Source organism: Caenorhabditis remanei, chromosome IV, assembly GCF_010183535.1.
Source record: "Caenorhabditis remanei strain PX506 chromosome IV, whole genome shotgun sequence".
Lineage (NCBI taxonomy): Eukaryota > Metazoa > Nematoda > Chromadorea > Rhabditida > Rhabditidae > Caenorhabditis > Caenorhabditis remanei.
Genome location: NC_071331.1, coordinates 20,782,341 through 20,794,274, shown reverse-complemented (window position 1 = coordinate 20,794,274; position 11,934 = coordinate 20,782,341). Strand labels below are relative to the sequence as shown.

General features: G+C 41.1%; 3 protein-coding genes across 3 annotated transcripts; 2 read left to right on the top strand and 1 right to left on the bottom strand.

Moving 5' to 3' along the window:
* Positions 1-336, top strand: GCK72_015452 (uncharacterized protein; the record flags this gene model as incomplete). Its single annotated transcript, XM_053730879.1, has 1 exon — positions 1-336. The coding sequence occupies one exon, from the start codon at positions 1-3 to the stop codon at positions 334-336; it is 336 nt and encodes a 111-aa protein (XP_053585651.1).
* Positions 337-1,894: 1,558 nt separating this feature from the next.
* On the top strand, positions 1,895-7,530 carry GCK72_015451 (uncharacterized protein; the record flags this gene model as incomplete). The annotated part of the gene is made up of 11 exons (XM_053730878.1): positions 1,895-1,970; positions 2,345-2,431; positions 2,486-2,587; positions 2,640-3,925; positions 3,973-5,057; positions 5,268-5,519; positions 5,570-5,693; positions 6,168-6,279; positions 6,330-6,477; positions 6,531-6,654; positions 7,126-7,530. 11 exons carry the CDS (start codon positions 1,895-1,897, stop codon positions 7,528-7,530), a joined length of 3,801 nt encoding a protein of 1,266 aa, XP_053585650.1.
* GCK72_015450 (uncharacterized protein) lies at positions 7,072-11,218 on the bottom strand (the record flags this gene model as incomplete). The annotated part of the gene is made up of 4 exons (XM_053730877.1): positions 7,072-7,257; positions 8,937-9,184; positions 10,113-10,221; positions 11,006-11,218. 4 exons carry the CDS (start codon positions 11,216-11,218, stop codon positions 7,072-7,074), a joined length of 756 nt encoding a protein of 251 aa, XP_053585649.1.
* Between the last annotated feature and the right edge of the window lie 716 nt (positions 11,219-11,934).

Sequence of the window (11,934 nt, the reverse complement as noted above, 5' to 3'; positions counted from 1 at the left end):
ATGACATTTATCGGAATTCATACCGTCACTGAAGACGTAATCAAAGATACGTCGATCGCATGGGTCAATCGACTTAAACACCTGAGACATGCTCGTTGGCACGCAATCCAGACGATCCACCAATCGTATTGGCTTAAAATGGCCGTCGCTCATAAGCTGAATTGGGATTACAAATTGGGAATGGATGAGGAGTTGAAGGAACAGCAGGCAATGTTCTTGGCCTTTGAGGAACAAGAACTTGCGGCAGAGAGACAAATGGAAAAGGATAAGAAGGCGGAAGGAGAAGCTACCACTCAGAAGGCTAGTTCCATTGTCGGACAAGCCGTTTTGCAATAATTGATATTAATTCGGGAACTTTCTTTATAGAAGTAGTATCCCTTTACTTGTGAATGTATTGAATGTATTGTAAATCCAATAATGAATAAACTTGAGGTATGAAATAAATGAATTTGTGTTTTTTGTGTGAGAATTTTTAGCCCATATTTGGAAAAAGAATTTAAGATAGAAAACACTCACCAGGCAGCCAAAAACTACAAAAAAGTAGCTGTTTACCGGTATTTTAGCGGTAAACAACTATTCGGAACGATAACTCTCGGTAATATTTTCCGGTAAGTTTACCGAATCCTTCCGGTTACCTCACACTGGTCTATACCGACATTCGTATTTCTGTTTCCTCCCTGTGCCATGTTATTTCTGATGTCAAATAATAAATCGGTTATATATATTTGAAAATTTTGAGTTTTTGAGCCATTTTCAGGCGAAGATTTGTCTGAAAATGGACTTTCTGCGATTTTCAGTATTCACGTAGAGTCCCGACTAACCTATGCAGATGCGCTCTATAGCCAACGGGGGTACCCATTGTCGTTGCGATGTACTTTAGAACTTTCTGTGCATACCGTGGTGAACATTAGAATTTATTTTTCAACGTCGAATAAATTCCAATGTTCACCACGGTATGCACAGAAAGTTCTAAAGTTCACCGCAACGAAAATGTGTACCCCCGTTGACAATAGAGCGCATCTGCATAGGATAGTCGAGACTCTACGTGAGCATTTGACAAGCTGGAAATCATCTTATTGGCGCCATTGCCTGAGGATTTCCGCTAGAGACAAATAAGGTGTATATTACCCATCCGTCGGTGGCTGACCACTCGTTTAAAGTTCGGCCCGGGGTCGCGGAGTGGGTCTCGACGCGACTACCGTAGTATAAAACTTTTTTATGGATAAAGCACGGTCGAGAGCGGTCGTAAATCGAAATTCCGCAACGAGACCCACTCCGCGACCCCGGGCCGAACTTAAATTAAATTTAAATTAAATTTATTGTGACTAAAAGGAAACCATATAGATTATAAAAGACTAGAAACAATCCCTCACGAGACAGTCTCGAGTAGAAAATAGGGATGACATGATACATAGGAAACGGGGAATGAGAATAAATATGAAAAGGAGGGTAGTATAAAAAGGAGGGTAGAATAAAAAGGAGGGTAGAATAAAAAGGAGGGTAGCATAAAAAGGAGAGTAGCATAAAAAGGAGGGTAGAACTTTGAGCGAGTGGTCAGCCATCGGCGGATGGGTAATATATGTATTCAAATACATGACTACAAGTTAATTTCGCTTCAAAAAATTCTCTGAGATTCCAGTCAAGTCCGTTCGTCTCGTTTCTTATAAAAACCACGCGGAAAAATTTGTAACATTTTCGAAAAAAAAACATTTTTCATCCACATGGAAGGTCAGAGGTCAACTTTGGGAAAAATTCCACCAACAAATATCCCACGTGGCACCCTTTTCTTCCCGTTCCCTTGAAATAATCCACTGCCCTACTGACCTCTCCACCCCCCATTAAAAATCAATCGATACAATTTTATTGATTGCAATCGTTGGTGTGCAACAAGAAAATGATGATAACTATCATCGGACGATTGTTAACTCGGATGGTGATATGCGGATTGCTTCTGGTGAATTCAGATTGTGGTGAGTTATTGGATGGGGGTGGATTTACGGGGGTAAGCTCGTAAATCTACAAGAAAAAGTTAGTGGTGAAGATTTACGGATAGCGTTGTGGATTTATAGGGTGAAGGTTCTGTTTTCGATTTACAAATTGTTCGTGTAGATTTACGGGGTTAAATGTGGGTTTACTGAGGTCGATGTGGGTTTACGAGCAGTGGTGTTGATTTGCTGAACAGTTGTAAGTAAAATGTAGAGTAAAAAATTTTACAGTAAGACAACAAGTGTAGATTTACGGGCTTCTTCTGCCACGGTTTTACTCTTTTCGTTGGCTTTTGTCGGTTTTTGACACGACTTTTAAAAATTTTTTCCCTGGATTGAATTCACATTGTCATTTTCAGCCCCGATCAACCATTCCCTATCTTCAAACAACAACTCTCATGTTCCATCATATCTTGATGCATTCAAAGAACTAATAGTTCAACATGGTATGTCGATTAGCAATGGAGCGCGCATTTTCAGCACCTTATTTCAATTTTCAGTCTACGGTAGCAGTGACGACAACAACTCTTCCGACTCAATCGAGAACGACGATCCTTTCGACTTGAATAGTTCTAGAGAATTCTTGCGAGCTAAGAGAAATGGTGAGAATGAACAGACACACAGACAGACTTTCGAACAATTTATGATTTACAGCTCCTATTCCCGACAAGCTGAAAGAACTCATCGACAAATCCTCAACCCTGGCAAGAATATCCAATGGAATCGCTCTCCAATCTGGTCTTATGGATGGATCCATCAAGATTGAGGACGTTGTTGCTGAATTACTGAACTTTGGAACACTCAAGGTCTCGGATGTCGTTGGATTCAATGTGGATTTGGTGAAGGAGTTGACTGGAAAGATGGAAAAATTGCCGACCTCTCTGGATAAGTCAACCATTGAATTGGAAAACGCTGGATTGGGATGGAACGAATTGAGGAAAAAGTCAGAAGCAGTCAAAGGTGTCACTAATCTTACTCAGAAAGAGGCATACTTCACGGCTCTCGGAAACTATGAGAAAAGCTTTGACTTTGATGTCTTTGAGGAAGCTGATACGGCTCTCAATGATATTTTATCGAAGCTGAAAGACATCGAAGAACTGAAAATCAAAGAAAAGCCTCAATTAGACGATTTGAAGCATATTTACCTCAGTAAATTCATTGCTCTTCCCGGTTTTTTTGGAACTGCTATTGGGAAGCTTAAAGAAGTCCAAAAAATTGCAAAAATCTTCACAGATAACACGATTCTGATAGACAGTCACTCAGCTTTTGCACCATTCGGAACCATGATCGAGCTCATCAGCATTCGATACGAACTCGAGGCCCCTACGGTTTCAAGCATACATAAAGCTCTTGGAAACAATTTCCAGCAGCTCACCGATCTGATCTCGAAACCAGTCGAACCAGAAATCAAAGGTCTAAGTTCTCTGGTACACTCCAGAATCATTCCTGACTTCAATAAGCAAATTTACACATCTGGATTCCACAACGGTATCAGAGACCTGAAAAAATTGGCTTTGGAAATTCGGGATCCGTGGATTGAGGAGTTTACGGGCAATTCAATATCAACTTCACGATTGGCTGATGGTATACAAACACTTTTGAATGTAATATATCAAGTACTTCATATTGATGATAAGTTGAAGCCTGTTTCCACAAACAACAATCCAAGATCCATTGCCTACTTGAAAAACGTCTTGCAAGAAGTGTCAAAGATGCCTCAGAAGTCAGCAGAGTTGGTGAATATTTTCTCGGATATCGCTACGTGTATGGAGAAGTCCGAAAAAATCGGTCCAGCCAACTACGAAAAAGGAAAAAAAGTGATCGAGAAGATAGTAGCAGTGGGAAAAGTGTTTGCTGAATTGGCTGCAGCTGTGAAAAGAATCAATATCGATCAACATCAGAAGGATATGAATGCTTTTATAAAGTTCCTCGGATTCAAGGTAAGATTATATTTCATTGTACGTTACGGTAAACATCTAAATTTTAGGACATCAAAAATGCTACAACATCGCCTGCGGAAATACCAGCAGTGATGAAGAGAATCAAGACAACGGACACATTGAAGAAGTTCAAGGAACTGATTGCTGGCGTCAAAAATGGGTTCAACATCGATAAAAAGGCTCTGAAGGCAGATGTCAAAAATATAACTTCCCAGAAAGATGCTATTAGTACTGATGGCTTTAAGGAAGAGGGTGAAATGCACGCATGTCTTCAGAAACTGAATGATAAGTTCGAGAAGTTTGAGAAGGCAATCGGTGTGACGCGAAAACTCAGTGGTATCGACTCGGCTACAATTCAAAACGTGGAAAACTTGGCATCGACAGTTGCTTCGGTGAAAAATGAGTTGAAGTCCCTTGGCTCGATTCCGGATTCGATGAAGAAGTATGCCAAAAAGATCACAACGGAAATCAACAAATGGCCTGAATCGCTGAAGTCTTCTGGAGAAATCGGACAGTCTGTGGCTCTGTTGTCCCATGCTAATGACTTTAAGACGTTGGTGTCATCTGGAGAGCTTGATAAGTTTGATGCGCCCGTTCAGATACAGATTGAAGCTATGAAGCAAGGTAAAGAGCAGACGAGGATCAAAACTTTATGGGGAGACCATAACAAGTTTATAACCGATCTGAAAGCATCCAGCAAGTCAATCGATACAATTAGTACGAGTCTGAAGTTGGCTGAGATCAAGACATTCGAGGATTACGGTACCGCGATGAAGACAAATCTCGAGGCGATGAAAGATGTGAAGATCGATGTGAAGGCCAAGATTGAGGCACTGGATGCACTCATTTCATCGACAAAGGCACCTGCCGAGTTGGAGAAGATCAAGAAGACGTTGCAACATCTGGAATCGTTGGATCTCACATTCTCAAGTCACGTCTCTCACTTCCAGAAGGTTCCAAATGCTCTCAAGTCTCTCTACGATTTCTTGGTCAAGTTTTCTATCGAACCGACACGAGCTCCTCCTCCCCGTTCTGGGAAAGCAACACCAGAGGTCTCCTATGTGGACAGAGATTCGAGTAACTATGATAATAAACGTTTGGGAGAGCAAACGGAGCCGTCAGCAACAACCGAGTGAGTTTAATCTTATTTTTCAACTTTTTCTTTTAGTCTGGAATTTCAGAAATGTTTACCTCGAACTCTTTTTTAAACCGATTCTCCAGACTTTAGACACATATATGCCCGGATTTTAATTTTCGTTGAAATCTGGGTTATAAAGAGAAGAACACCCGCATTTTTTCTATTCTTTTTCTTCTTTTTCCAAATCAAATACCCATTTTTCAGAAGAATATTAAACGGAGTTCTCATTGCACTTATTGTCGCTTTAGCTTTCGCCGTATCAGCCTTTGCGTATGTAATGATAAGAGCCCCCAAAGATGATCTGAGACACTGGATCAATAGACGAAGATATCTGAGTGCGAAGAATGGTCGGTTTTGCCACGACGGGTATTTGAACGAAATTGCCATCGAGACAGAAAAATTAATAGAACAGATGAAGAGGCAATCGTATGCTTATCTGCCCGAAAGAAAGCATCGGTTAGTTGGCAGTTGTGTAGAAACATACCTCCTCTTCAACTTATTTTTAGAAATCCCGAAATCCTGTGTAACCCGGAGACCGCACTGAAAAAACTGATGAAAGACGACAAGAAGATGGCGATTCACGCGAACTTCGTCAAATCGAGAAATGGGAAGAGGTTCATCGCTTGTCAGGTACGGTTTCCCGAAAATCCGGGTAAGGGAAAGAACATTTTTTGGGTAAGAAGGAGGAGTTTTTAACTGAAATTCCCATTTTTCTTACCCGATTTCAGAAAAAAAAACCTTCTTTTTTTACTTCTTTTCTGGGATTTACCCCGAATTTTCGAAATTTCTGAATTTTTCGAAATGTTTTGGGAGAAATAAACAAAATGAAATAGAACAAAGAAACTTGAGTATGATGAATAATGGACTTTTTCGGATTTTAAAATTTCTGAATTTTTTTGATTCCGAGTTAAAAAAAAGAGAATTTGAGTTAGAAAAAGCAATGTAATCTCAGTTTTCTTCGGAATTTTACCATTTTACCGAATTTTTTGGAAAAAACATGCAAACATAGAAATTTGAGAAAGTTTTTCCCCATATATTTCTACGCTCTCCTTTTTTCTAACCCGGATTTTCGATATGTTCTCGAATTTTTCCGAAATTTTACAGGCGCCAACCGACAAATCCAAGAATCACGACGACACGACAGAAGACTTTTGGCACATGGTCGTGAAAGAGCGCTGCAACGAAGTGGTGATGCTGTGTCGTTGCGTTGAGGGCGGTGAGTTTCCTCCCTTTCAGAATTTTCCGCAAAAAATTCTAAATTTTCAGGTTCGGTCCAGTCGGCTGAATACTATCCGGTTGCGGTTGACAAACCCAAAAAATGCGGAAGATATGAGATCTCGCTGCTCGCCGAGCCGGGAATCTTCATGGAATTCAAAGAAATCATTGTTCGACGAATGATGATTAGGGATACGACGTAAGAAAAGACTCGGAAAAGTTTTAATGCAGAAATTGTTTCTTTACTTTCAGCAACAAACTCAAAAAGCGCACCATCACCCACTACCAACACATTGGCTGGAAAGATCAAAAGTGTCCGCCGAGAGGAGAACACGAGGCTCTGTATAAGTTGATGAAGAAACTCGAAAGCAAATGGGTAATAACTATTTTCAAATTTAGAATCCTTATGAAATTTCTAAAGTTTTGAGCCCCATATTGAGATATTTTGGAGCATTTCCATGTTTTGAGACTCGGTGGCCTAGAAATCCAAAAATTTGAGTTTTAAGGCCACGGACTGATTTTAGCGGATTTAGGCATTTCCTGTTGGACTTTTGGGCTTTGAAAGGAAATATAATCTATTTCATTAAAGACAAGCGCCAAAAATTTTTTTCGGTGGCCTAGAAAACTCATCCCGAGGATCTTAGGTCACCAAGTTCGAAATAGATGTCACATTCAGAATCTTTATCAGATTTGACGAGTTTTGAGCCCCATATCGGCTTATTTCGAACCATCTCTGATCATTTTGGTTTGGTGGCCTAGAAAACGCATTTTCTAGGTCACCGGTCCGAAATTTTCAAATTGCTCCAAAATTTGGGCTCAATTCAACGGAAATCATCTTTTTTTGCAGATCCCAGCACGTTTCCAGAGCCCAGTGGTGGTTCACTGCTCGAGTGGAATCGGGCGTACAATGACATTCATCGGAATTCATACTGTCTCCGAAGACGTTATCCTTGATCAATCGGGCACATGGGTCGATCGACTTAAACTATTGAAAAATGCTCGTTGGCACGCAATCCAGACGACCCGCCAATCGTATTGGCTTGAAATGGCCGTCGCTCATAAGCTGAATTGGGATTACAAATTGGGAAGGGATGAAGAGTTGAAGGAACAGCAGGCGATGTTCTTGGCGTTCAATGAACAAGTGGAACAAGAACTTGCGGCAGAGAGACAAATGGAAAAGGATAAGAAGGCGGAAGGAGAAGCTACCACTCAGAAGGCTAGTTCCATTGTCGGACAAGCCGTTTTGCAATAATTGATATTAATTCGGGAACTTTCTTTATAGAAGTAGTATCCCTTTACTTGTGAATGTATTGAATGTATTGTAAATCCAATAATGAATAAACTTGAGGAATGAAATAAATGAACTGAATAAGAAATTGCAGGAAAATCGTCTTTCTGGCGTGCCTTTCACGCGTTTTTCTCGTCAAAAAAGTGAAAATTACCTGTGTCAGAATTTTTTAGCCCATATTTGGAAAAAAATTTAACATATTATTTCGACACAGTTCATACAACTGCGCTCCACCGAAACGCCCTTGAAAAATGTCTCTTTTTCTCTGAGTCTCTCAATTTCGACCACAATTTTCTTCGATTTCCGTAGAGCGCGGTTGTGAGAAGTGTACCGTGCTAATAGAAAACCCTCCCCAGAAAACAATATTACTGGAATACCTGGGGTGCGGAGAATTATGAATTGTGGGAATTCGTTTGGACGTAAATTTTTGATTTCCAATGTTTTTTAATCGAAATTCGATCTCAAAACTCCAAAAAACCAAATCTGGCGCACTTTTGGCGCGTTTTTCCTTGCTTCAACACATAGGCACGCCCATAGTTGTCAAGGCCCGGGCCGGCCCGGCAAGGCCCGGCAAGGCCCGAAGGCCCGGGCCGGGCCGGGCCGGGCCGGGCCGGGCCGGGCCTGGCCGGTAGAAAATTTTCAAGGCCCGGCCCGGCCCGAAGGCCCGGCTTCAAAAAATGACCCTTTTTTTCCCAATTTTTTTTTCGAAATTTTTTCAATTTTTATCGGAAATGTGACCATTTTTGACTATTTTTCAGAATTTCTTCTAATTCTGACTGATAGTCGAAAATTTGACTTTTTCGCGAAAAAATTCAAAAAAATTCAAAAAATTTGAAAAAATTTGAAAATTTGACTTTCGCGCCAATTTGCCCGGGCCTTCGGGCCGGGCCGGGCCCTGATTTCGCCGACAAGGCCCGGCCCGGCCCGGCCCGGGCCGGGCCTTGACAACTATGGGCACGCCAGATTGCTCCACTATCAGATGCACCTGGCGCGCCTCAGACGCGTTTAAGAGCTATCTGGCGCACCGTTGGCACGTTCGACCTTAATAAACTCGATTTTCAATGTCTGGTGCGCCTAGAACGCGTTTTCGGGGTAGAAATGGGAAATTCCGAACTTCCTGGCGCGCCTCAGACGCGTTTCTGAATGCGGCGTACTGGAAATGAGCTATCTGGCGCACCGTTGGCGCGTTCGACATTAATAAACTCGATTTTCAATGTCTGGTGCGCCTAGAACGCGTTTTCGGGCAGAAATGGCGCGCCTGCGACGCGTTTATATAAAAATATTCATTTTGAGGCCAAAAACCTCGGGAAAACGGGATTTTCATGAATTTTTTCGTTTTTTTCTCGATTTTCCCCCCAATTTCGCCCCACCTGAACACTAGAAATCATCGTAGACAACGCAAAGATTGTGGCACAATCCTTGACAGTCGATTGTGAGTCGAATGCTCCTTGAGTGTCCATTAAAAGGACTGCAATCTCCTCTCCGTTCTTGTCTTTCATCAGAAATGGTTCACTCCAAATCAATATTCCATTCGTATCTCTCTCACTTCCACCACGCCATGAGAATCCGGATAACGGGGAATTCGGCGACATCCATTGAGAGTTCTCCAAGTCGATTTCTGCAAAAAAATTGTATTTAAAATCCAAATTTTCGCATAAATATTTAAGAAAAACGCGTCTAAGGCGTGCCATACAGTTTAGATTGGCATAAAACGCGGTCTGATAATTTGGAAGTTGCACAAAACGCGTCTCAGGCCCCCCAGACTTCAGTTTTCTCGTTTTTGAACAGAAAGCGCGCCAAAGATGCGCCAGATAGTCTATATTGGTCAGAAATGCGTCTCAGGAATTCCAGTTGACAGTTTTCTGCTTTCTTGCGTTAAACACGCGTCAAAGGTGCGCCAAACCGGTCCAAATTGTAAGAAACGAGAAAAAAAGCTCGTCAAAGACACACCAGAGGACGGTTTTCCGTTATTTTAAGATAAAAACGCGTCTCAGGCACCCCAGCTGTCAATTTTCCGGATTTTGATCCGAAAACGCGTCAGAGGTGCGCCAATCATCAATATTTTTTGTGAATTTTTGAAAGGAAAAACGCGCTGGAGGTGCGCCAGATTGTTCTAACCACCCTAAACGCGTCACAGGTGCCCCAGACTTGAATATTCTACTCTTTAGGCAGAAAACGCGTCTTAGGCGCGCCAGATTGTTCTAACCGCTCAAAAACGCGTCTGCGGCACGCCAGGTTTCAGCTTTATCGATTTTGAAATGAGGAACGCGCCTTAGGCGCGTCAGATTGTTCTAACCAGTCGATAACGCGTCAAAGATGCGCCATTTTTTTCATTTTTTTTTTAATTAAAAAAGCGTCTGAAGGCGCGCCAGACAATTTCGAACTACAAAACTACGCGCTAAACGTGCGCTAGCGTCCATTTATCCCAATTTTTTCAAAAAAGCAGCCGGATTTGACTGTTTTTTAATCAAAATTCACAAATTTTTCGATTTTTTGGCAGTTTTTTTTTTCACGAAATGCAGAAAAAAAACGTTTGATCAACTCACCTCCCATAACCTTATCAGCCTTCGATCTCCATGTCAAATAGCGAAGAAAGAAGTTGAGAAGGAACGATTTTCCCTTACGGTAGGCTCCGGCGACACCGATTACGGCAACCTTGAACAGATGAGTTATTTTAATGGGATTTTGGGTTGAAAATTGGGGATTTTCAGCAATTTTCAAGTTTTCTGAGTGAAAACAGAGCGTTTTCGACTGAAATGCAGCAAAAAATCCAGTTTTCTGTACTGAATATCTGAAATTCAAGCGGATTGATTTTCGCTCAATTTCCGAGTTTTAAAAGATTTTGATTCAATTTTTAGTGAAAACTACTTTGATTTTCGATTTTGATCAGTTTTTTATGTGTTGAACCTATTTTTTCTCGATTTTTTGGATGCTTTTCTGACATTTTAAACCATTTCGATCAAAACGAACTCTTTTCACTGAAATCCAGCCCGGTTTGATCTAAAAATAGCTGACAGATAGCCTATTTTGCTTAAAAATGCGTCCCAGGTGCGCCAGATAGTGAAAATAGCTCAAAAACACGTCTCAGGCAACCCAATTGACAGTTTTCCGAATTTTCAACAGAAAACGCGTCTGAGGCACGCCAGATTGTTCTAATAGTTCAAAAACGCGTGGAAGACACACTAGAAGGCCTAGAAGACTATTCCGTTGTTTTTTGAGTTAAAAAGGCGTAGAATGTGCTCCAGACTGGAATTGTTTTTCATTCCAAACAGATTTTTCGGTAATTTTCTATTTATTGATCAATCTTCCTCAAAATTTCACACATTCTGATCAGAAGAAAGTCTAAAATTTGATCGATGAGTCTAAAATAACAGTTATATACAAATTTTCGAGTAATTTTCAGCAAGAATGACTAAAAATTTCTCCCAATTTTTCGTACCTTTTTATCAGCAACTTTCGGATTCAAAAGAATCTGTTCGAGTAGTTCTGTGTTCAACTCGAAAGAATGATCAACTTCTTCGACGACTTCGACGATTCGAACAGCTTGTGGAGTGGCTGGAAGTGAGTGAATCTCTTCGACTTGTCCCGAATTCTGAATCAGAACGTCGTCTGATGGATGGAGTGGATCCACTTGATGATGATCTAACTCCATTTTTGATGTCAGTTTGATTCGCGCTGAAAAATAGTGAAAATTGAGCAAAAATGGGCGAAAACGACGTGAAATTCGAGAAAAATCGACGAAAAATGGCTGAAACGCGTCAAAGGTGCCCCAGATTTCCATTTTTCTGTACGGTTTTTCGTTGGAAATAGGCGAAAGCTTAAGTTTTTCGAATCTTTTCGCAAAAATTCCCATTTTGATGAGAAAAACGCGTTAAAAGCGCGCCAGTAGTCTTTACTTCTGAATTTCCTGCAATTTCCTATCTAAAAACGAGATTTCCGAAGCGAAAATCAATCAAAAATGCGTCAAAGGTGCCCAACCCTGAAACGTTTCAAAACGCGCTAAAGGCACGCCAATTGTAGTTTTCGAGACTTCTATTGTCAAAACAAACTTTCTTGACATTCGGTGTTTGCGGACCTAAGTTCCCGAGCTTAAAATAAGCCGCGCCCTCTGTCCCTTGTCTCGGCTATATACATAGAAAAGATCGGGGAGTTCGACTAATATCATAGCCGAGACAACGGAAAGAGGGCGTGGCTTATTTTAAGCGCGGGAACTTAGGTCCGCAAACACCGAATGTCAAGAAAGTTTGTTTTGACAATAAATAACGAAAATAACAGGTTTCAAAATCTGGGGCACCTTTGACGCATTTTTAGTGATTTTGATTGATTTTTGCGTCGGAAATCCCTTTTTTAGATAAGAAATTGCAGAAA